Raw genomic sequence first — 26,022 nt, forward strand, 5'->3', positions numbered from 1 at the left:
AGAGACTGACAGGAGCTTGTTTCCACAAATCCATGGCAAAGTCATTGAAAGTGAATATAGGCTATCATAGAAAATTTTCAGCGCAGCTAATATAATACCCGGACTCTTTATTTTTCATAAAGTATTTAAATTGGACACTGTATAATACATATGAAAATATGATCTTCCTGTATGAAAGTCCTTTAAAATTGATCATGCTCATGTAGGAGTAGGACACATCTGCATCCAAGACTCATCCAAATCAGGGTAAATACAGGCTAAAAGTTCATAACTGTTATGAACAATTCACAACCGTTTACTGATATTGTCCCATATCCAACACTCATTTGAGTAAAACTATGATAAACAATTGCAACCCTTACCCTACTAATGTTGTCCTATCATTCCAAGCCAATAATTCCATTATCAGGCCACAAAAATCTCAATAACAACACTAGTTAATGTCATTTACAATTAAAAAGGCTACAGTATTGACAATTAGCAAAAATAATAAATTCTCATAGGATAGAAAACAGAATAAATCTATTTATGATCTAGCCTTACATTATATTGTCCAAAGGAGGTTCAATCTTACCCCCCAAAGATTTGAAGCACAACTTCCATAAATTGGGCAACAAAATCTCAAATGTCCTACAAAGACCTAACACATATCTCATTAGAACCACCTCGAATGCAACTTACCAAATCCTGAAACATTCACTTGGATGGATTGGAAAAACATTAAACAAGTGAATTTTACCAGGTTCAAGCAGCAATAACTAAGCTAATTCCATTTACAATTATCTAGAAGACCACAAAGCTAACATCTTGACAAAATAGCAATAAATTCTCATACCATAGGGAGACAGAGAAGCTCTGTTTTTTTTTTGTTGTTTTTCACATTTGCTTGTTCAAGATCCATCTTGTCTAACATTATCCAATGGAGATTCGGTTAAACTTCCATTGCCATGCAACTGCTGAGCCAAACTCCTCTTCTTCTCCAACTCTCCATTATTATCCCCAAACAATTGCTTCCTATAAATCTGATGGAGCCTCCCAAACAAGTCCTTCTTAATCGACTCGAATGCCATATCCAACCTTTCCAACTGCTCCAAAGCGTTCTGGTTATACATAAACAACCCATAATACAAATCAAAGCTATCCCCTTTAGTATTCTCCACCAAATTCAACAATGTCTCGTACCCTTTGGTGTTAATAGGCGAAGACTCCAACCCGAACTTCTCCAGCACTCTCCCCATGGTATGGGTCACGAACTGAGACCCCGCCGCGTACTTATCATGCTCCATGCAACTCATCTCCACCATTCTACACCCTTCTTTCTCGAAAATATCCAAAAACTTGTCGCATCTCTTTATCCGACTCTCCTCATCCCCGATCCTCACTTTGTCGTAGACAAAAGGAAGCCCCGCCCACGAGGTTTTACCACTTTCGGGTCCAAACATGGGATGGGTACACAAGATATCGAAATCTGGGGGTAAATACTTCAAGAAAAGGTTCCTGGGGAACTCTTTAACAGAAAGCACGTCGACGAAAAGGGTGTTGCGACGCAGTCGTTGAAAGGGCAGTTTCTGAAGAAGAGTTTCAGTGGAAAGGATGGAAGTAGAGAGAAGGACGACGTCAGGGTGTTGCTCGAAAAGGTCGTGTGGGTCGGCGTAGAAGGAAACGCCGAGGTGGTTAGCGAGGTCGGCGTAGTTAGTTCTGGAGTGGGCGAGGAGAGTGTGATGGCGGAGGAAAGTTTTGGATAGGAATTGGCCGAAGTTACCGAAGCCGATAATGGCGATCTTGAGGGAAGTTGATTGAATGTAGCGGTTTTTGAGATGGGACTCGTAGTCGAATGGTTGAGCTGCGTCTATGCAGTTGATATGGAAGGAAGGGAAATGGGGGGATTTGGAGGGAGTGGGGAGAGACGTTAGTGGGAGAGGGAGAGAAATGGAGTGGGAAAAGGAGAGGTAAGGGAGGGGTTGGGGATTCACAGATCTTATGGTTGTGGGAGAGAAAATCAACATGGTTGAATTCTGGAATTTCAGTTTCAAAATTGAATGAATTGTGAGATTTCCTTTTCTTATTCAATAACAATTAGAATAATTCAAAGAATGGCTCAAGTGTCGCCAAATGTTTATTTTTATATTATTCAAAAATATCAATTTTTAAAATGTAAGAAAATAAACTTTTACATTTTTTTGGTGTTTTTTTTTTTTCATTTGTTCAAAGATCACTTGTACAGTTGTACATCACCAAAGGCAAATGTAAAGGGGAGGGAGGCCTAACCCCCAAAAATGACAATTATAATTTTACCCTTTGTAAATTATTAAATTATTATAAATTTATTTTAAAGTAAAAAATATATATATTTAATTTTTTTTAAAATAATAAAATCATAAACTAAATAATAAAAATATATAACTTTAACTTCTCTAAAATTTATAATTTAATTCGCCACTCCACTCCACTCCACTCCGCTCCACCATTACTGGTCCAAACACCACAAAGATTTCAGCGAAAAAGCATTATATTTTAAAATTCCCTCTTGCTGAGGATAAAAAATAATCCAAAGAAAGCAGTCTTAACTGTGCTACGCCTACCTTGCGATTTACAATAACACAGGAAGAAGATAAGGTGAGCATAACGTACACCAAGTTTTAATGATAAGAATAAGACAAAAGCAATACGTACATTTACAATTTTTATATAAATTTCACTGTATTCTTTGTATAATGCATTTGTAAATGATGTAATTACTCTTTTTTTCCCGTATAATAAGCTAATAGTTTCACTTTATTTCCCCTCTAGTAAGGTAAACAGTTACCTTAATGGAGGGGAGGGTAACCAAAACGCTGCAGTTTCTTTTAGGCTCTCACCAATTTTTTTGGCAAATATTTTTGAAGTCTAATAAATTTAAATATTAAATAGATAAAATTTTAATTATTGTTATTAAAATCATAATTTGAAGCACAAATAAAAAATATTAGAATGAAATGATTTAATTAATTGTTATTAACATATTTGTGAAGAAAGAACTCGTCAAAAAAATTTTAATATAAAAAAATCAAAAAGAAAAGAAAAAGAAGAAAAGAGAACTCATCAAAATAGGGTTTTTTACCCAAATAATATTAAAAAAATACCTAAATGGCATGTTGATTCAAATGGGTGGAGGGTGATAATTTTTTAATTACTAGGTGTACCACTTGATTCAGACACAATCTCATTAAAAAAAAAAAGGTATAAGGACATTATGCCTATTTGATGGGCGGCACCAGTGACCCCTATTTGATAGGTGGCATTAGTGGTGCCTATTTGATAGGTGGCACAACTAGTATCCCCCCACACTCTCCCATCCGGCTCATTTTAAATATTTATTAAAATACCTAAATTTTACATATTGCTTTTAATTACAAAAAAAAATCAAAAAGTTTTATCCACATCATATTTTTTGCTATACTACATTAACAAAATAAATATATCTTATAAATTTCAACTCAAACTCCAACTCAATAGTCTCATTCACAAATTTCATCTCAATGGTTTAATCTTTTACCTACATAAAAAACAAAAAATTTATATTAAAATAATAAAAATAACATGCCAATAAAAAAAATATAACAAAAACATAACACAAACGATACATAATAAACATGAATATTATTATTATTTTAAAATGATAATAAGTAAAATGTTTTGGTTTAAAATAATATATATATATAATAACTTGCCAGCTTAATTATTATCAAAAAATATAATTTTTTTTGTATAGAACCTCAAAAAAAATTTTATTTTTAATATTTATAAAAAACATAAAATAAAATTTAAAAACATAAACTCTTATTCTCAATTATAAAATCTTAAAAAATTAGAACATATAAACTAATTCCTAATTTATCTCATAAATTTCAAATTCCATATCAATACTCATATTTTATCTACATAAAAATAAAAAAATATTAAAATAATCAAAATAACATGTTAAATGAATTTCATAAAAAATAAATCTAATCAACCTAAAACACACATAACAAATAAATTATATAAAAAATAAAATATTATTTGCACATAACATAAATAGACTTTTTTATTTCAATAAACATTAAAAATATTATTTACACATAACATAAATAGACTTTTTTACTTCAATAAACATTAAAAATAAATTATTAATAAATAAAAATATAAAATAAATACAAACATACTCTTTTTTTAACAAAATTGTGTCAAAATCAAAGTAGTGCCGCGTATATACCACCCTCCACCCATTTGAATGTACCATTTTGATACATAATTCTTGCAACATGCCATTTTAAGTTTTTTTTTTTAATATCAAAATATCATTAAGGTTAAATGCTGGAAAAGATTTTTTGCGAGTACAAAATTTCAAAATTAAGCAAGCTGTTCTAGAACTGGAAAAGTAAGATATCCCACCTTGACTCGTCCACGATAACAATGATTGTTTTCGGTGATCAACCTAACCCATATCTCAGTTATCATCGATATCAACCTATCAAAAATAGCAATGACTAAAGCTAAGCTTCGCTAACTATGAGAGTTTGGACGGATACAGAAACTTAATGGGTGAACAGGAACAACACTCTTACATAGGGCCTGTAACTAACAAGTCACCCTCCCTACTGCTGCTTCCGCCCATCCCCTCTAAAAGATCTTGAAAAGCAAGCCACCGTGAGTGGCAAAGAAGGGAGCAAATACGAGTGACTCGACTGCCATAAGCTTGATCAGGATGTTGAGTGAAGGGCCAGAGGTATCCTTGAGTGGATCACCAACCGTGTCACCAATGACAGCTGCCTTGTGAGGATCCGATCCTTTTGGACCCAGGGTCCTCGCGTGCTCTGAGGCACCAGCCTAACAATCAAAATATAAGGATCACTCATAAGATATTCTGAGGGCACGATGAAAGTGGCATAACAAATAAGCCAGTAAACAAGTCAGAAAAAAATTCGTCTTGAATTTTCTCATTAACTATTTACCTCAATGTACTTCTTGGCATTATCCCATGCACCACCAGTGTTGGAAGCAGATATTGCAATCTGTCAAAGAACAAAGCCAAGTAACAGTAATCAATGCATTTTTAAGTTCACCCACTTTTCCAAACAAACTCCATCATGCTTTCACGAGTAGTTTAAATTGGGGCAAAAAGATACAGATTAGCTTATGTCATGGGGCTAGACCATCCGCGGCCCATGACACTTACAGCTAGCATAAGTATAGTTCACAAATAAACCAAAAATAAAAAAACACTGAATGTTGTCAGAAAAACTAATCTTGTTTCCCAACTTTACCTGAACACCAGAGACAAGGGCACCAGCAAGGACACCGGCAAGAGTCTCAACACCAAAGAAAGTTCCAACGATTAGGGGAGTAAGCATAACAAGGGCACCAGGAGGAATCATCTCCTTGATAGAGGCATCAGTTGAGATTTTGACACAGGTAGCATAATCAGGCTTGGCACGACCCTCCATGAGACCAGGGATGGTGTTGAACTGCCTGCGAACCTCCTCAACCATCTTTAAAGCTGCACTCCCCACGCTTTTCATGGTCATAGCAGAGAACCAGTAGGGAAGCATGGCACCAACTATTAAACCAATGAAAACCTTCGGGGTCAAGACATCAACAGTAGAGATAGCTGCAAGGCTCACAAAGGCACCAAATAGAGCCAATGACACCAATGCTGCTGACCCAATGGCAAATCCCTGGAAACATATAGAGAATTGTATATCACATATGCAATCAATAATTAGGAATTTCAGCCTGAAAAGAAGTTTAAAGAGAACTTGGGCATTGTAAAAAAGATAATTAACTCAGAAAATAAGAATGCCATACATAAATGACCACAGCGCAGTATGATAGACAGTAGCTCAAAGTGTTTTAGATAGGTTACCGAATGGAAATCAAAGACTCAAATCAATTTTGGGGGTTTCATAAAGAGATCAAATTCACACATGTTTCAGGAAGCAGAAACAAAATAATAGCAGAGTTACAGCTTTCCCATGCATCATTTATGCTATACCATGATTAAAGCAACTACAATATCCTAACAACGGTCTCTAGGAAAAGAATTAAATACCGCACCTTTCCAATGGCAGCTGTAGTGTTTCCAGCAGCATCTAGTGCATCAGTTCTCTCACGAATGTGATGGCTCATGCCAGCCATCTCAGCAATGCCTCCAGCATTGTCACTGATGGGACCATAAGCATCAATGGCCAACCCAGTTGCAATGGTGCTTAACATTCCAAGGGCAGCAACTGCAATCCCATACATGGCAGCAAAGCTAAAACTAACAAAAATGCTGATCGCAATGGCAAAAATTGGGATGATCACAGATTTGTAACCTAAAGCAAGGCCAAATATAACATTGGTAGCTGCTCCTGTCCTGCAGGAATCGGCAACATCCTGCACGGGACTAGAAACACAGGAAATGATTGATCAGGATATAAAACCTGAAGCAACATTGCAATAGATGATAAGTCAAAAGACTGTTTCCAGTACCTGTAAGCATTACTGGTGTAGTACTCAGTAACAAAACCAATAATAAGTCCAGCCCAGAGACCAACACCAACGCACAAAAATAGTTGCCTGCAAATAAAAAAATTTCATTTTAGTGGTTGCAAGTATCATGAGCAAGGAAAGCTCAAGTGTGAAACAAGATACTAGGCAAGACATGCTTCTTGCCACCTGCTTCAGGTCTTTATGAAGTTCATAGTAATATTCATGTTACTAAAACACAACAAATCGGGGCAATTTTCTCAAGATATGTTGATCTTAAGACACTAATTAAACCAGGATAAACTAAGTGGTAACTCACCTATCAGAGTTTGAGGAGTTAAAGGTCCTAACCTTTCCTAATCTCACAAAATTAGGAGCATCACTGAGTTATAGCATGCACCCAGGTGGAAAATCCAGAAACCACTATTTTATAACATGCATACTATGCAACAATCATGTAATCTTACCAGTTCTTAACAACTTTCTGATCCCCAAAATTGTAAATGGTGAAGGACGATGGCACACCAACCCAAGTAACAATTGCAATCCCCACAGTCATAAGAACAGTAGATATAATAAGCTGCTTCTTCAAAGCTGGTTCGATTTCTTTGACAGCCTTAATTTCGAAGAAATCCGTAGCAAATAGGGTTGTGATCAAACAGACAAGAATACCAACAGAACTAATGAGCAGAGGATACAACATGGCAGTGAACTCGTGGTTTATTCCAAAAGAGGATATAGAAGCAACAACAAGAGCAGCACAGGAAGATTCAGCATATGAGCCAAATAGATCAGAACCCATACCAGCAATATCCCCAACATTATCGCCAACATTGTCGGCAATGACCTGAGTTACAAAACAAATTTAAATCATATACGGTTCTAGAAGCGAATTAATTGCCTCTAAACAGAGGTTGACAAGCATATAATAAAGATGGAATAACCATATCACACAAGAATAATTTGGCTTACAGCTGGGTTTCTTGGGTCATCCTCTGGAATGTTCCTTTCAACCTTTCCTACAAGATCAGCACCGACATCAGCAGCCTTTGTATAGATACCACCACCAACTCTTCCAAACAGTGCCATAGAGGATCCCCCAAGACCATAACCAGTAATAGCCTCAAAAAGGCCTTCCCAGTCATCACCATAGTACAGCTTGAATAGATTGATGGCAACGAAAAGCACCAACAAGCCATTGGCAGCGAGGAGAAAACCCATTACCGCGCCAGATCTAAATGCAACAATAAAAGCCTTTCCAACACCCTTTCTTGCTTCTAAGGTTGTTCTTGCATTGGCATATGTAGCAATTTTCATCCCAAGGAACCCAGAAAGAACAGAGGTGATAGCACCAAGCAAGAAGGATATGGTACTGAAGATAGCAGTGGCAAGAGCTGGTTTGCACGTCTTCTCCTTATCATAGGTGCAAGGCTGGCTCTTTGAGCTGAAGCCCTCAACAGAACCCAGGAAAAGGAATATCAAGATAGCAAAAGCAACCATGAAGATGCCGACATACTGATATTCAGTGAAAAGAAAGGATGTTGCACCTGTTACACCATGCATCAATAGATTAATATAGATAATCATCAGTCACAAACAAGGGACTGTCAATAGTTCATGATATCAATTAAAGTGTTATTGATTACATATAAAAGAAAAGAGGACAAGATGACATTTTCATTCTTCCCTTCAATTAATAGGCAGGTTATAATTGTCCATTGAATCTTAGCTCGATTGGCATGGACATTGTTGCCAATGCAGGAAAACATGAGTTTGAGTGCGCTGAAGCACATTATTCTCCTATTTATGAGTTGGGAAAAAGCTATGCTTAATTCTACGCATTGTATCAAAAAGAGCATATATAATCAGAACTTATGATAAGATTATTAAAAAACAAAAAATAAATAAATAGGTTATGATTAACTCAATAAATTATAGAGACAAATTTTAAGATATCGTATTTTTTGTTATTATTATCTTGAAATATATTAATGTAATTCGACAAGACAATATGATATAGTTTTATTGTTATTTTACATATATTAATTACAAAATACAGTATTTTTATTATTATTGTTAATACGATTAAAACATAACTATTTGTTATTTTTGCTAGCTAGAGCCATATACTATTTATAATAATAAATTAATACTAGAGGGAATAAACTAAAAACTTCATTTATTATTTTCAAGCCATTGGATGAAAATATAACTATATATTTGGTTACTAACTACAAAAAACGAACGCTTATATTAGGTCTGGCAGAACACATAAGATAATAACAGTTTTTGTTTCTATTATTATATTATTGAACCATTGAACCCGAAATATTCAGAAAACAATTATTTCGCAAACAAAATTTAACCCTTCCCAAAAGTGATAATAAATAAGAGGTGCATATGATACGTTCATAAGACACGGCAACAGTTTCCAAAAATAAAACAAAACCCAAACCAATAAAAAAGTTTAATCTTAATCAGATTAGTATCACTATCTTTTTAGTTACATAACTATAAAACAACCATCAATATTCTATGCTGATATTTTATTCTCACTTATTATTTCAAGATATATGTGCATATATGAAAATGAGCAACGTGGGGAACACGTGCCGAGCGCATTAATAAAGCCAAATAATTTATTTTAGATAAGACAATATATCACGACTACTAATAATGATAACACCAACAAAGATAGAGCCTGTCCCAGTTATGACACCATACCAATTTACCAAATTAAATCTAAATCAAAATCTAATCTGAGGATCAGATTAGAAAAATATGAATAAGTACAAAGTAACATTGGGAGATTTTTTATAAAACATAATTTTGGTTAAGAACTATTCAACTAAATTTTATAGTTATAAACCCTATCATTAAAGAGCATTCACAATCTGAGATGATTAATTAGAGATAAGTTTAATAATATTTAAAAAAAAACGAGAACTTACAAGGTAACTTTTTTTTTAAGTTCAAAACCGCTTTCGAATGCCGCCTTGCAAGGTTGCAATAGTGAAATAATTTTTAACCAAATTACAGATTAAAATTTTTGAACAGAAGCAATGAAGTTGAGCGTTAAGATTACTAATTTCATTTCCACTTTAAATACACCAAGGTTACCTGGTAATTCTTGCGGCTCAACATAAGTCCACGAAATGAAATCATTACTCAAAAATAATATTACGAAAATAAATAAGAAAAAAAAGGCCAGATCTAACATCAAAATCCAAAGATTTCACCTTCGGAGATAGCGCTTTGAATTTCAGCGCACTTGGTGACGACACTGGGGTCATTAAGTCCTTCCTCTTCCTCAATCAAGTAATCACTGTAACCGTTCTTGTTGCTATTCCCCGATGCATGCCGCTCCGGGTTAAGCTTCACGCGCGACACCAACAGCCACTGCACCAACGAGAAAGCAATTCCAATCACGGCGCACACTGGCACCACGATCTCCGTCGCAAACTCCGACAACAAAACCGCTCCCATCATTGACAACGCTACAGTCCTCCCGCCTTGAGACAGATAAGAGTGGGAGATAAACAGAGAAATGGAGTGGAGCCTCTTTTATATAGGGTTCCGGTAAAATTATACGAGAAAAATATAGGATATTGGCTAACTCCGAGAGAGGAATCCCCTGCAAACGAGTCTATTATGATATTTTGTTTTTAACCTCTAAATTAATTGATTATATTTATCAGCAGATGATTTACTGTGTATGATGGAGGGAGGATGATAGCGGATCTATCAGGAATCAATCACTTTAGCGCGTACTTTCGATGCATCCTTGTCCAAATCAACTTTATTTTATTTATTTTAGGATAAAATATTCGATGTTACGTAAAAAATAAAATAAGATAAATATAAGTACTCTCCAAAATAATTTGAGAGATTTGGGTTTAAGAAACAAACTGGAGGAGGTAAACTTAAAATTATTCCATTTGAGAATTTAAATAGTCAAAATTGAGATGATGTGATGTGAGAGTGTATTTGTTCATGGTGAATAATATTTTTAATTGATCTATATTAGGTGAAGGCTACAAAGTTGTCGTAAAAGGCCGGAGACGAACTCCAGATAAAATTAATGAGCCCCTTGACCTTATAGAAAAACAGTGTGTTTATTTGGAATCATAGGTGACTCAAAATCTTATCCATTCGTTCCAGTTTAAAATGGTGGTAACCATTTTGTGTATCAATAACTCCTTCAAGCTTCATTGGCTTTAATGAAAAGTAGCAGAATACGACACCACTAGAAGAATTGCTCATGGGAACTATTTTACTAACAATATTCTTTTCAATTTTTACGTTTGTTTCATAAAAAGATCGATTGAAAGCAATACAATTTTATTTTTTTTGGGAAAATTAACTTTTCCTTTTTAAGACTGGCAAGCTCCTAACTTGATTTTTATAAGGACATTAACTTAGAATAAATCAATTTTTATTATTTTTAATTTTTAGTTTTAAAATTTTAAAAATACTGAAATATTGACTTCAAATATTATTAAATATGCACATTTATATTTAATTCTTATAATAAATTATCATTATAATTAATATAATTTATTATTTTAATAAAACCATCTAATATTATACTTTTATTTTAATAATACATTTTAATATTAATAATTTAAATTTTAAATATTTTTATTGAAAAATATTTTATATTAATATTTTAATAATAAACATAAATATTTTATAATATAATAAAGTATTTACTTAAATTCTACTTAGCTCAATTCTCATGTGTCATTATTCAAGTAAATCTTGATGATGTCGACATGTGATGGAATTTAAATCCAAAATAATTTGAAAGAGAACCGCATACATAACATTGGTATACATGAGACTCAAACCTAAACCACATTAGTCGTAAGGCTTCAATCTTCCCAACAAACCAATAGATCATTAACAATATTAATTATTGCTAAATAAATATAAAATATTATAAGTATCTTTTTTTTGTGAAAGGATATGTTTTTATAATGTTTTATAATAAATATAATGTATACAGTGTTTATTTTATGAAAAACAAGTTTCGAAAAATAATCTCAAAAAAATTTATTAAACAATAAAAAATATTTGATGTAAAAGCATTCAAACACTAAAAAAATTTTAACAAATTGCCAACTTTTTAGAAATTTGTTATTCTAAAAATTTATTCATTAAAACGAATATAATCTAAATACGAATTATTCAAATATAAAATGTTTCGAACTTAAAATAAATTGAAAAAGAGTGTCGAAAATTTTTAAATTTAATCCGATATAATCTTCCCAACGAATAAATCTAGTCTCAAAACTCAATGAATATGCTAATAAGGCCTCAAAATTCCGAAATTATAAATTATTAAATATTCATGATCGAATCTGGCTATACTTAATTATTAAGTATGAGTTTCCAGTCTCATTTTTTGTAACTTTAATAAGTGAGTTTTATGCAATTATATCCCCATTTTCCGTCATTGATGGAAAAAAGAGAGAGTTAAATTACAAGTTATAAAACAATTCATTGTTACATCTAAAATACATTATTTTCTCTTTTTTTAAATAATTAATTGCATTTTTTAAAATCAATATCATTTTATCCAGGTTTATGGTTATTTTATTGGTTACCATTTCACAGAAGTGGTGGGGGTTGTAGATTGGATGCGAAAGGATAAAGGAGCAGCATCTCCTATGCAGCTATAGCAATAACTCAGCAAAATGGCTTGGCTTTTCTTTTCTTTTTTTTCCCTTTAATTGGAATGGAACGGCTGTAGAGGGGAACGCGAGTTGGATGGCGTGCAAGCCATCGCTATCGGATAATAATATTTCTTGTTTCTTTCATTTTATTTTAATAAAGAATAAATATCCTTTTTATTATTTGGAAATACAGTGGACACATTTAATATACAAAAAAAAAAGACTTTAATATAATACTTACTGACATATTTGTTTGTTTCTTTTTAAAGGACGAAAAACATGGTTGGGTGCCCTCATGAATTATGAACAAATGTAGCTTGGTTGTATTTTCGCGTTTTTATAATTATTTGGCATTCCCATTATTTCATCTAAATTGATTTGTATAGTAGGGTTTATCTTCAAATAGGAATACATGACCGCAGGATTGAACTTTTTAAGACTAGGGCTTTGCCAAATACCAAAAACCGTGCGGATGTAAAATATGGTATATTGTTTCTCTCGATGCAGTGCTTGCTTGTCATAACGCTATCCTATCCATCTCGCAACCCAATGTTGCAGCTGTCATTTTTATCTTTATTGGGTCAAGTGGACACTACGTAATTAATTGGAAAACAATAATTAAAATACCATTTTTTTTATATATTATTCAGCTAATTCAATCACGTATTTTAAAATTTTATTATATATTTAATTCGGTTAAATACATTTTATATATTATTTTATAAATGTTATTTTGGATTGTGAACTTTCAATAAATACAATTGTATAAAAGTTAAAATTTTATATTAAAAATATCTTAAACAGGGACAAAATTAGGGGGCTAACAGTTCTTGGCTCCCCTTAAAATTAAAAAATTTTCATATAGTTAATTTAAAAGTTTTAATAAAAATAAAATTACACTTTAACCTCTTAGAATATAAAAAAAATAATTTAATACTTTAAAAATTATAAATATATAGTGTATTAAAATAGTAAAATTATATTTTTTTATCGTAAAAAATATAATTTAATTTTAATCTCCTAAAAGAATTTCTAATTTCGTCCCTGGTCTTAAATTGACTTTAATTTGATATTATAATATTGTGACGAAGAAACATTTTTATTAAATTATTTAAATATGATTTTGAAAAATAACTTGTATTTTATACAAAAGCCTATACTTTTTAGACATAAAAATAAAAATATGCATTATTAGGTACAAATGATTAATTTCTATTATTGCTCATGTTAGAATTAAGTTATCATTATCTTGGGTGGTTAAAAACATTTTTTATAGGCAGGTTGATTTATTTCCTCGTAAATGAACGGGATTTATGTGAATTGATGAGATGATTAATTAATCATTTTACATTATATTACCCTTTAATATTTTTCATGCTATATTAAAAAATTACTAATGATTTTTCTTATTGTTTTTTTTGTATTTCTAATTATTATTCGAGTAATAAACTGTAAATATTTTCGACAAGTGGAATTGATTAATCATATAGCATTTATTCTTATAAAAGGCCGTTTTTACATTTTTGACAATAACAATAACATGTTTTTTATACGATAAAAGTTATCTCGTATAATTATTGAATTTTTAAGATATCATAAATATAAATAAAATTAATAGAAAACACATATACTTAAAAAGTATTTTTTTTAAAATAGTCTTGAAAATAATGAAAATCTCAGCATCTCTATATTAAAATGTATTATTTTAAATATATTTTTTTAACTTTATAATTTTTTTCACTAATTACATAAATTTTTATTACCTATTTGGATAGTTTTGATTTTTTTCACTTTATTTTTTATTCCCAATGTTTATTTTTTATCCATTCTAATATTTATTTTTCTCTCAAATTTTATTGTAATTATTTTGATTCTCAAAATTTACTATTTTTATTATCCATTCTAGTTTCTCTCTCTTTTGTCTCTTTGACCTTTGATAATGTTAACACATTGTGGAGCTAGGTACAATATTATTTATAATTTAAATGGTACCTAAATTTTAATAAATACTTAACATTTTTTTATTGAAGAGCGATATTAAAAATAAGATAAATGTCTTCTATTTTCAATTCAAATTTAAGTAATGTTGTTTTTTTATTTCACTTAACGAAAATCAAAAATTAAAATTTGATATTTATTTTGTAAAAATTTATATATAAGATGTTTAAAAATCAAATAAATTGATTAAAAAATAAATCTAATTGAAAATAACAATAAATTGATTATAAATTAAGTCAAACCATGCAACAAGCGGTGATATTCTTAATTTTTATATAATATTAAGGTGAAAATAAAGATCACATTGTTTGAATTTATGTCAAACAAATATCTAATAAAAATTTTAACAAGGTGACATACAAATCAAGACATTTGAGTTATTAATACAACACAAACTCTATAAACATATACTAATACGTTAATATTTAAAGAGGTTTGAAACCAACTTATTAGGAGAAAAAAAGTGGATTTGATGTGGTGTTTATGGAAATATATGGAAACAAATGAAAGAAATTCGATTCAATAACAAATACTCAACAAGATTGTACAGTCCTAAATCAAAAGACATTTTATTTACGGTGATCAATTCCACACCGATTTTGATTGTTTTAATCGTATTGTTTTAATATTAAAATAAAATATCAAATGAATTTTTTGCATCGGTAAAAATTTTAATTCGTACCGATCAATTCGGATCATACTTGATAGAATATGTAATATTAAAAAGATATTATTTTTTATAGTTTGCTTTATTTGAAATTTTGAAATGTTAACACTTGCTCAACCAATAAAAAAACCTATACTTAATTGGATAAACTTTAAAATTCAAACTATAAAACTAAAATATAATAAAAATAAACTCACTCACCCCTTTTACCTTCTTTTATCACAAGAGGAAAAGAATTTGAATGCCTAAATCCTTAATATTTCACCCTCTGGCTTAATTTTAAACATCTCTTTCAACCTTTATATGTATGTTAATATTGAATGGGCAAATGTTGTGGATTATATTGTTGTTTAATACATGATATTTTTTCTTCTTCTTAAATTTGGATTTATTGGCTGAAAGATTTTTATTTTGGATTTTATTGATTAGTATTTTATACAATTAATAAATATATTTATATTTAATTTGTATTTAATATCATTCATTTAATATTTTAAAATATTAAAATATGCATATATTAATTTTTAAAAAATCGATAAATTCAGAACAATAAGTCGAAATAAATCAATACCAATTCCAGTATAAAAGTGGCGTGCTCATCGATGCAATACTGACTAGCCTGCAAATATAGGAGAGCTAATTTCCAATCTAAAAATCAGTCATTCATTAAACACACCCATTTCAATTGGAAAGCTCTGAAAATGGCCCAGAGGCACTAACCGCACAAACTTCTCAAACTTGGTCTTAGAAAAATAATCGTCCATTGCCTATGTTTTTTAAATGGGATCGTGATCAAATCAGTGAGGTCACTGATTCACCAATCTGACCGATTCAATTAGTCTAATTAAAAAGTAATAAAAAATTAAATAATATTAGTTCAATCAATTTATACTAATTCTTAAATTAATTAATTAAAAATCTCTCTTTAAATAAATACTCCCGATCTGATCTAATTCAAATAACATTGTCCACCACCGGAAGAAAAAACATTTTAATTTGCAAGCATATAAAATAAACATCTAAATGGGCTTAAATTATTTATTCACAAATAAAAAATAAATTTGTATAAAATACTAGACTCCTATTTCAAAGTAACTTTATCCATCTTCATCTCCTCCTCTAGGATGATTGGATTAGGACAGAAACTTCATCCATGGTCGAGCCTACCACATATGTAGCAGAACAAAGTAAACTGCTTATATTGATATCGCGCATAGACTGGTTTGCGCAGACAACACAATATTTTTCCTTCTCCTCAATGGAGCGCGAATGTCTACTCAAACCCGGACATACACAAAATTACGAACACCACTTGAAATTGACTTCGCATCATAATCAACAATTTTTTCAATGAAGTTCTCACACTGTTTTTGCGCATATTTCTGAAATCATGCGACAAATCATGAATTTAAATCCAAAAATCTGTGAAGTATAGAGAAATTTAAAATCTATTCATTTTGTCAACGATAAAAAATCAATAAATGATTATTAAAAGTTCAAAGAGCTTCGTCAATAATCCTATCCAAATAATAGAAAGGGGTACCACTTTTCCCCAAAATCAATAATAAACACCTCCGCAGATGCCACAAATTGGTCACGTTTGTAGTAAAAAAGCAACCCACCAAGCAAAGACTTGTCAATATCCTCTATCAGATCCCCGAGATCCAAGGCTTAAGATATTGAATGTTTAAGTTCAAGTTTCATTATGTTCATTAATGCAAGGGAGGATTCTCAATTTATTTATGTATCATAATAATTTGATTCTAATCGTAATTATATGAATATAGTGATTGTATTTATAATCAAACTCATCGAATTAAATAAATATTTCGATTTTTAAATAAATCTAAATAAAATATCAAAGCAAATTAAACTATTTATAATTATTTTGTATTTTTACTCAACCATTACACAATTAAGCAGATGAAGTAAATACTTCAAATTCGTCACTCCCAATCCTAAAGCGTTTGATATGATATAGTTACTTTCCTAGAATTTAGGATTTTATTCAATACCTTCCAATATATATTAAACATTGCAAAATAATTTTCTTGACAATCACATTCAAGTGAATCACATTTCAAAGAATTACATTCCATTAGAATCATAACATGGGAAAGCACCAAATGCTACTAATTGTCTAGTTTAATCAATTACCAACATTTTTCATAAATATCCAAAGATTTGAAGGACCTCTCTGAAAGAAGAACGATAAAGGCAGGCCCTTATAAAATTAATAAAGCATTAGGGTCTTTGAAAAAGCAATTATACCTAATGAAGTCTTTATCGACATAAAAACAAAATCCTTATGTTCTCCATTGATCTCGTTAAGAAAAAGGGTTGAACTAATTTTTCTTCACTCTGTTCTCAAGACTTTGAAAGATCAGTTCTTGAATCAATTCTTATGGTAATCCTCTCGTTTTTTTTAATGAATTTTTCTAAGTTTTTTAAAGGTTTTTGAGCTGAACTAGACTGTCATCTATGCTTTGAATAAGATCAACTCATTTACTTCTTTCTCTCTAATTTTGGGTTATTCTGGCTTTGATCTTAATTAAGAATTCAAGTTTAAATATCACCCTGTTTTTTAATTAATTTGAACTTCTCTTTGCAAAGGGTACCCACACTGAGTTATTGCTCTTTACATCGCATCTCTTAGTTTCATTGTTAATGGAGGATTTCAAAAGCATAAAGTAATCGTTAAAATAGATGGCGAAGTATTTGAAAGAAAAGGAAAAATTGCTACTGGGCTTAATCTCATTATGCCGTGTTTTTATGCCTAGGTAATTACTCTTTTCTTCTTTATTGAGTAATATATACGAACCCCTGATTATTCAATAAGATCCTTGTTGATTTGCAAAAAGAAGAGTTCAAATCCGCTGTTTGGGGGTTTGATGATGGAAATGTCCTTTTGTTATCTGTTGGAACACTGCACGGTGTAATACATAATTCATGTAATTGATGTGGTGAATACCCCTCATGTTGTATACATTGCTCTCTAGCTGAACCCCGATTTTGTCTTGGTAGTTGGTATCCATGATTCTGTTTGTATTTAGAATCTAGCTTGCTTCATGTTGCTTATCATTTTATTGATTTGTGGATATTTGATGTACTTTTGTTACAGATGGATGGAGTTTCTCTTAATACCGATCCGGTTGTTGATGATGATGCTGATGCTGATGAATTTGAAATTGAAGGAGACTGTGGAATGGCCAAATGTATTAGTCAAAGTGGTGTAATTCAAGGAGAGAATCCGCTGCCTCCTGTTGTCGGAATGGAATTTGATTCGTACGAGGATGTATATTACTTTTACAATTGTTATGCCAAGGAACAAGGATTTGGTGTTAGAGTAAGCAATACGTGGTACCGGAAGACCAAAGAAAGATACAGAGGCAAACTAAGCTGCAGTAGTGCAGGATTCAAGAAGAAGAGTGAAGCAAACCGGCCCAGACCTGAAACGAGAACCGGATGCCCTGCGATGATAAAATTCAGGTTGATGGAAAACAAACGGTGGAGAATCATAGAAGTTGAGCTTGACCATAACCATTTGATCAGCGCCGTAAGTGGAAAATTCTACAAGTCTCATAAGCAATTAGGTATTGGAACCAAAAGAGCACTGCATTTGGACAGCGCAGAAGAAGTTCAAAAAGTTAGACTTTTTCGAACAGTGGTTATTGATGTTGAAGGAAATGGAAGTGTGGAAGTCAGTAGTGGAGAATTCCGGAGTAGTCATAACCAAACCAGTCAATTAAGGCTTAAAGATGGAGATGCACAAGCTATTCATAATTATTTTAGCCACTTGCAATTGATTGATCCAAATTTCTTTTATGTGGTGGATCTCAACGAGAAAGGATGTTTGAGGAACTTATTCTGGAGCAATACAAGGTCAAGAGTTGCTTATGGTTACTTTGGTGATGTAGTTGCGGTTGACACTATATGCTTAACAGACAAATATCAAGTTCCACTGGTTTCATTTATTGGAGTGAATCATCACGGACAATCTGTGTTGTTGGGTTGTGGTTTACTTGCTGGTGATACTATCGAAGCATGTACATGGTTGTTTAGGGCATGGCTTACATGCATGTTAGGGCGCCCTCCACAGGTCATCATCACTGATCAATGCAGAACCCTGCAAGCCGCTGTCGCTGATGTTTTTCCAAGGGCTTTTCATTGTCTGTGTTTGCCACGTATAATGCAAAAGGTTCCAGAGAAACTTGGTGGACTGTATGAATATGAATCAATTAGAATGGCATTAAATAATGCAGTTTATTACTCTCTAAGGCCTGAGGAGTTCGAAGCGACTTGGGAAGATATGATCCACCATTACGGACTCAGGAATCACGTTTGGCTTCAAATGTTATATGAAGATCGCAGACAATGGGTTCCCGTTTATTTGAAGGAGATATTTCTTGCAGGAATGCTTCTAACTCGGCCAAATGAGGTTGTGGAGTCATTTTTCGATGGCTATCTCGACAAACATACTTCTTTGAAGGAATTTTTAGACAAGTATGATCAAGCTCTACAGGCAAATCATCAGCTTGAAGTTTTGGCAGATATGGAATCAAGAAATTCAGGTTTTATGCTACAATCAAGATGTTACTTCGAGTTGCAGCTTGCAAAACTGTACACAAACAATATCTTAAGGAAGTTTGAAAGAGAGGTGGAGGGAATGTACTCATGCTTTTGCACGAGACAAATAAATGGCGAGGGAGAAGTAATTACATACATGGTAAGGGAACAAATCGAAGTAGATGGAAACAGAAGGGAGTGTAGGGATTTCGAGGTTTTGTACAACGCAACCGAAATGGAGGTGCTTTGTGTTTGCGGTTTGTTTAATTTCAGAGGATATTTGTGTCGGCATGCACTTAGCGTTCTTCACCAAAATGGCATTGAGGAGATCCCGCCTCAGTACGTTGTATCACGATGGAGAAAAGATATTAAGCGGAGTTATGTTCTGAATCACAGCAATGGTGGTATTGATATTAATAACCCAGTTCATAGGTATGATCATCTGTACAAATGCATTATGCAGGTGGTTGAGGAAGGCCGAAAATCGGAAGTTCGTTACAAAGATACAGTTCAAGCATTAGACCAGATATTGAGGAAGCTTAATCTTGTGGAGGGTCGTTTATAAAATATTTTTGAGACCCTAGATCTTAGAAGATGCGTGTTAGAGTGCTTTCATGTAATTGCCACCTGTTTTTTATTTAAAAAAAAATTAATGGTGAAATGTGCTTTTCATTTAACATGTGAGCTCTTATAAGTGTAAGTTGTCACCAGTTTTTATACTCCCCAAGAATTGGAAAATTAGGAGGAGATTGAATGTTTTAACGATCGAGTTCTTAAATAAAAATCAGAAAATTGAATGTTCTAACGCCATGAAGAAACAGTGAGTCAAGCGGGGGAGTAAGGGTATTTGGGAGTATGAGCGGAAGGGAATATAGACTCTTTAATTACAAAAGGAAAGGTTTACAAGAGAGAAAACTAAAAAGTAAAGTAGTTGGTAATTTACAATATGCTATACAATTGAGCTTTCCTCCCTATTTATAGAGGAATTTTAAAAATTCTATACAATTGTATTTTGAATCCCGTACAATGTTTCTGATAAGGACTCGGCTTCTTTGTGGATGTGGTTGCTTCTACGTCTCCTTCTTTTTGCATGGCTATGGTTCTTCCATGTGTCATGCTTGCATTTATGACCGCTGTTATCACTGCTTGTGTCACAGCTACTTTTTATCATCTCTTACATCATCATTGTTTTAATGATGATTAAGACTTGATTAAGACTTTTTGTCTTCTTCATCAGTTTATCCATCCAAATTATGAATAGTAGATATATCTTGATGACAATTTTCCTATGTACTTCTGATTTGTTGCAGAATGTTAGATGGAAAATCTTCAATGTCCATGGCTGCTATCTTTTTTAGCAGATTGATGCCGTCATCATTTTCTTCAATAAGATATGAATAATATGCTAATATTCTTCTTCTATCAGTTCTGAATTGATAATTTCTTTCTTGAAGAAGATATTTAGATTTAGCCATTAAATCAACACCGGCTTGGATTTGATAATAGCTTAAATTATTTTGACACTTGTCAATTGTTTTTGCCAAGTATTCTTTATCTTCATTTACAGCAGATAGACGGGGGCTTTCGAGCATTCTGTGGATTACCTATATTTGATATGGCTGAAAAATTTTTCTTTTTTCGAAATACCAATAAGAGTACTTATTTGTATATAGAAATAATAAAAAAAGTCATCGTTTTTTACGATGGTTTGTAATAAAGATTTTACTACAGCTGGAAAATCTTTTAAAAGATGAAAAGAAAAATTTTGTATTACTATTTCTCTAACAAAACCCCATTCGATACTTGTTATATCAAACGGTTCGTGATCTAGTCTAAATTTTATAGCTGAATATTCTTTGCTTATAAAATTTGTAAAAACATACGATTGTAGAAAATATTCAGAAAATGATTTTTGAAATTGAATTATCTGTTGGTTACAGATAGTTTCGTTAATATTGTTGAATATTTCCATAGGTAAAATCTGTCTAGATTTGTTATATAAACAGATTCTAAATACTTTATTCATAGTAGGATTGTTTTTCCCTTTATGAATAAAATATTGAATAATATCAAGAAGATTGTTTATCTCCTTTATATCCATGAATTCTAACTGGAATTCATCCCATTCTCTATATAAAATAGATTTTAATAATAAATTTTCAGCTTCATTTTCTTTAGTTATTTTTTCAACTAAAAATGATGAAAATCTGGTAAGAGCTCTTCAGAAATTGGCTCTTTGATTTGAAATATGGGTTTTCCATATCTCATTTATAAAATCATAAAATTCTGGTGATAAACTAGGGTTATAAAAATCTTTAATTTTTGAAAGATCTTTTAGCTCCCTTAATGACTTCAGCATAACTTGTTTGTGATACTGAATTCGGATTTTGGGACCATTGTAATTGACTCACCGTTTTTGGGGTCAATGAAAAAGTATTTCTCATTGGTTGGTTTACTATAGGATAATTTAAAATATTTGATCCAAGTGGTTGGTTTACCATCGGATAAGACACATAATATCCTTGGTTAGGATAAAATGGTATTTGTGCAGGTTCAAATCCTTTTTTGGAGTTTGATTCTGCTTCCCCTTTGTTGGGCTTTTTGTGAACGGTTGTCCATTCACCAACTATTAGAGGTTGTTTACCTCTATCCATGAGGCCTGCTCAAGAAATCAAAATATTAGTAAATACTAATTAATTTTAATAGGTGTAAATTTTTTATTACACACTTTTATATTATTTCCTTCAAGTGGAATTTCTACAAAATCTTCTTTTATTGATAACCAAATAGAATATTTATCAATAGTGAAAGGTAAATACTTACAAATAAAATTATTTCCTAATAATAAATCTGTTTTCATTTTTGGCAAACAAACTATTTTAGGAATCATAAATTTAACATTATTTATGTAAATTGGTATGTTTTTAGCTTTATATTTTATTATATTTTTACTCCATATATTCCCAATATTTTTATAGGTTTTTTCATTAATTCCCATCTTTCTACAGGAATCGCATTTTCTCTGCAACTACAAATTGTAGCTCCAGTATCAACCAAAGCATTTAGAGAATATTTTTTATATTTTCTAAATTGAAATGTAACTTTAATCGTTATTTCAACTTTTGACTTTTTAACAATTGTTGAAGTTTGAATTTCTTCCATTCTAGTTTTTCTAGAATTATTATTAGGTTCAGTGGGAAATATAAGAATTTGTACAGTTTTTATTCCTATTGGTATACTATTTGTACTAATATTATCCTCTTCTTCTTCTGGTTGAGAGGTAGAGGGTAAAACTAAATTTTCATTTGTATTTGTTATACAATTATTTTTAAAATACAATTTATTACCTGATGACATATATTCTATAGTACTAACTGGTTTAGAAGTACTAGAACTATTAATTTTTTCCATCATCCAATCTCTTGGAATTGACAGATTTCTTATATCTAATAACCTTGGCTGAATTTCAGTAGTGAACCTGTTTGGTTCAAAGAGTTTAATAATTTTATTATTAATCTCTTTTATTTCTACTTCAGCAGTATTAGTATATTCATTAATGGAAGTCCAGCTAATTGCTAGATCTTCTGCTAAATCATTAATATTAGAATTTTTTGTCTGAATTCTAAGACAAAGACACTCTTCTATTAGAGGGTCTGTAATAGAAATAAAGTAATTATGTTTAACTTTAAATCCTATTACACCCGTATGTAAATTAGATTGAATACCTCCAATAAGTGCTTTTATTGGATTTTCAAATTTTTTATCTAAAAGAACTGCTATAATAGGAATATCATGACCTATTTTAAATAAAGCTCTAATAGTAATCATGATTATACCTAAATGAATATATCTAACTTGAGGATATTTCTTTCTAATCCTTTTAATTTTTTCTTTAGTAAAGAGAGGGATTTCTATTAATCCTCCTCTTGTATCTTTAGCGACTGTGTTACCGCTAATTTTTTCTATATGTCTCTGAGTTCATATTTTAAACTTAGAGATCTTATATATTTCTTCTTTAGAAATATGATTTTTATTTATCTTTTCTATCATTTCATCAGAAAAGTCTTTTTCTTCTCCGATTAAATTTCCTAATTTAATATCCTGTTTTTCAGGATTCAGAATTTCTTCTAATTGATTATTAGAACTGCTTCCTATATTAAACATAAATATATATTCATCGTTACTATCAAAATCTGTTTCTGATATTAACTCATATAAAATTTCTTCAAGATTTATTTACTTTTGATAACATACTTCTAAATCTTGTTCTTCAAGACTTTTTATCATTTTTCTAGCATTTTTTCCTTTATTAGGACAACTACTAGCTATATGACCTTCTTCATCACATATAAAACATTTACAAATTTGTTTCTTTGGTTTGGAATTCTTTTTCCTAACCACTTTTTGATTTTTCCCAGAGAATTTTTTATTACCTGGTTTTTATTTTTTTAATTTATATTTTTTTACGTTTTTTATAAGTGTTGGGATATATTTGTTTACACCCAAATTCCCATTCATTTTCTAAAATTTTAGAACAATATTTATGACTTAACTTATTTTTGACCTGTTTAGCCGCTTTACTTTGCAAACAATGTAAAGTTATTCTTTCTTTTGCAAAGTTAATTCTATTACCTATAGTATCTATATTATCTTTTGAAAGCCCTGAGTTTCTACAGTGCTTATCTAAATAAGATACATATTTGTTTATACATATCTCATCCCAAGGTGGGGGTAACTTATGAAAGTATTGGTTTTTCCAAAACTCTATATTTTCATTTTTTAATTTCTGATATTCATGAAGAAATTTTTTAGAAAATTTCTCTAAATATCTAATATCACATAATTTTATTTTTGAGAGTGTGTAACTAGCTACACTATCTTGATCTTTTTTATCACAATAACCACAAAATTCTGTTTTTAGAATAGAGGTTAAACCTTTTAAAAGATCTTTAGGAGATCCTATTTGATTTAATCAAAGCTCCTTTTGTTCTTTTCCTTTCTCAGACTCTTCCCATCGTCTAAGAAATTGAAGAACAACACCTTGAAAAGTTCCAACAAAATAGTTTAAAAACTTTTCTTTTGACCTAGTGTTGTTGTTTACAACAATAGTCATTGACTGTGCCCAATCATCTATAACTTTTTCATAGTCTGATATAGGAGTATTAGTTAAATCTAAATATATTCCTCCTTGAGCAACATTTTTTTTATTTAAATCATCTATTCTTGGTTGAACAGGTTGATTTGAAGTTTCCCCTGGGTATTTAGGTTTTACATCATTAGTAGCTATGTTTTCGGTTTTATTACCAAAAACCATAAAAATTTTTCATTATCAAATTCAAAGTCTTTATTAGAAAATCTAAGATAATCATCTGTTTGACTATCTGACTCTACTTTTCTTTTTCTATATGGATCTGGTGATTCAGTATCCATGGGTTCTGGAATATCAATATTTTCATCTTCAGATGAAGTGGTTTCTTCATCAGAATTATAAGTTGAGACTTTTATGTCTTCATCCTGATTTGTTGAAGTTTTTTCTTCATCAGATTGTTTCTTTAATAATTCTGTTTGTTCAGAATTACTTGAACTACTACTATCATCATATTTTAACATATAATGATAATTAAATATACTAAAAAGATCTTTATGTTTTTCATAAAGTTCTTCTATTAATTTTAAATATTCAACTCTTTCTAGTTGATCATTACTATTAGTAAATTTTTCTTTCCAATGTTCTATAAGAGTTTTATAGGACTGGAAATCATATTGTTTTTGTTTATTATCTTTTTTGCGTTTTTTATGTTTTTTATAAATTTTTAACATAAAAGCTGACTCATCAGAAGAAGTGTTTTCTTCTTCAGATAAAATTAAAATATGATCTTTACCATAGAACTTGATTAACTTGTCTTGGCCATAGAACTTCCAATCTCATACCAAAACAAAATACTTCAATTGTTTTTTTCCACTGCTAATCTCGTTTTTTAACTAATAAATTGTTTGATTATATTAACATTTACCCAGGATCTTTGCAACCGAGTCAAATTCATTACTTGGGTACATGATATAGACCTAGCTTTCCCCACTTCAAAACTCATTTTAGTTTTGAATCCACCATTTCATTTATCTAAATATATACAAAAATAGAGAAGGGGGGGGGGGGAAGTTAACCAAAATGCATTAGCCTGCACACGCTTTCAGTCTTCACCAGGTTGTCCAGCCGTGGCAGCCGAATGAATTTTATAAGTAGGCTATCTGATTGAGTGTAAAATTACTCGTCCTCACCTCCAAACATCCCCATCATGTCTTTGGCTGGACCCATTTGCTTCATCAAGTTCTGCAAGCCTCCCATTCCCCTGATCTTGGGAGGGAGGGCCTTGCTCCTGTGCTGAGCATCCTTGTTGCACGACAAGGAACTCAATTTTCCCCTTAGGAATTTCAAGCCCCTTCATCTTGCTCCATAGCTTGGCTAGCCACTTGTACTCCCATCTCCATTACCTCTTGAATACGACCACATCCCCATGCTATCTGCATCATCCTTGACACATTGATGAGCTTTGGATTTGAACTATCCAACTCTGCGGCATGTTAAACAATCAAAGCCATAGGAAAAAGTAGTGATCCTTTTAA

The 26,022-nt window shown here is 31.3% G+C and overlaps 3 protein-coding genes across 5 annotated transcripts; 1 reads left to right on the forward strand and 2 right to left on the reverse strand.

Moving 5' to 3' along the window:
- Positions 1-505: 505 nt before the first annotated feature.
- Positions 506-2,006, reverse strand: LOC107906447 (arogenate dehydrogenase 2, chloroplastic). The gene has a single exon (XM_016833433.2). The coding sequence runs from the start codon at positions 2,004-2,006 to the stop codon at positions 891-893; it is 1,116 nt and encodes a 371-aa protein (XP_016688922.1). The 3' UTR covers positions 506-890.
- A 2,377-nt stretch (positions 2,007-4,383) lies between these two features.
- LOC121217696 (pyrophosphate-energized vacuolar membrane proton pump) lies at positions 4,384-10,181 on the reverse strand. Of its 2 annotated transcripts, XM_041093668.1 has the most exons (9): positions 9,729-10,062; positions 7,462-8,036; positions 6,957-7,336; positions 6,493-6,579; positions 6,336-6,406; positions 6,076-6,248; positions 5,286-5,696; positions 4,974-5,033; positions 4,384-4,848 (listed from the first exon to the last, which is right to left on the reverse strand). In XM_041093668.1, the coding sequence occupies exons 1-9, from the start codon at positions 9,976-9,978 to the stop codon at positions 4,642-4,644; spliced, it is 2,214 nt and encodes a 737-aa protein (XP_040949602.1). In that variant the 5' UTR covers positions 9,979-10,062; the 3' UTR covers positions 4,384-4,641. The 2 variants fall into 2 exon arrangements, with proteins under 2 accessions (XP_040949602.1, XP_040949601.1); XM_041093667.1 differs by having other exon boundaries at positions 6,076-6,406; positions 9,729-10,181.
- Positions 10,182-17,092: 6,911 nt separating this feature from the next.
- On the forward strand, positions 17,093-20,075 carry LOC121202870 (protein FAR1-RELATED SEQUENCE 6). Of its 2 annotated transcripts, XM_041093670.1 has the most exons (3): positions 17,101-17,239; positions 17,446-17,612; positions 17,954-20,075. In XM_041093670.1, the coding sequence occupies exon 3, from the start codon at positions 17,954-17,956 to the stop codon at positions 19,961-19,963; it is 2,010 nt and encodes a 669-aa protein (XP_040949604.1). In that variant the 5' UTR covers positions 17,101-17,239; positions 17,446-17,612; the 3' UTR covers positions 19,964-20,075. The 2 variants fall into 2 exon arrangements, with proteins under 2 accessions (XP_040949603.1, XP_040949604.1); XM_041093669.1 differs by lacking the exon at positions 17,446-17,612 and having other exon boundaries at positions 17,093-17,239.
- Positions 20,076-26,022: the final 5,947 nt, after the last annotated feature.

Source organism: Gossypium hirsutum, chromosome D05 (assembly GCF_007990345.1).
Source record: "Gossypium hirsutum isolate 1008001.06 chromosome D05, Gossypium_hirsutum_v2.1, whole genome shotgun sequence".
NCBI lineage: Eukaryota > Viridiplantae > Streptophyta > Magnoliopsida > Malvales > Malvaceae > Gossypium > Gossypium hirsutum.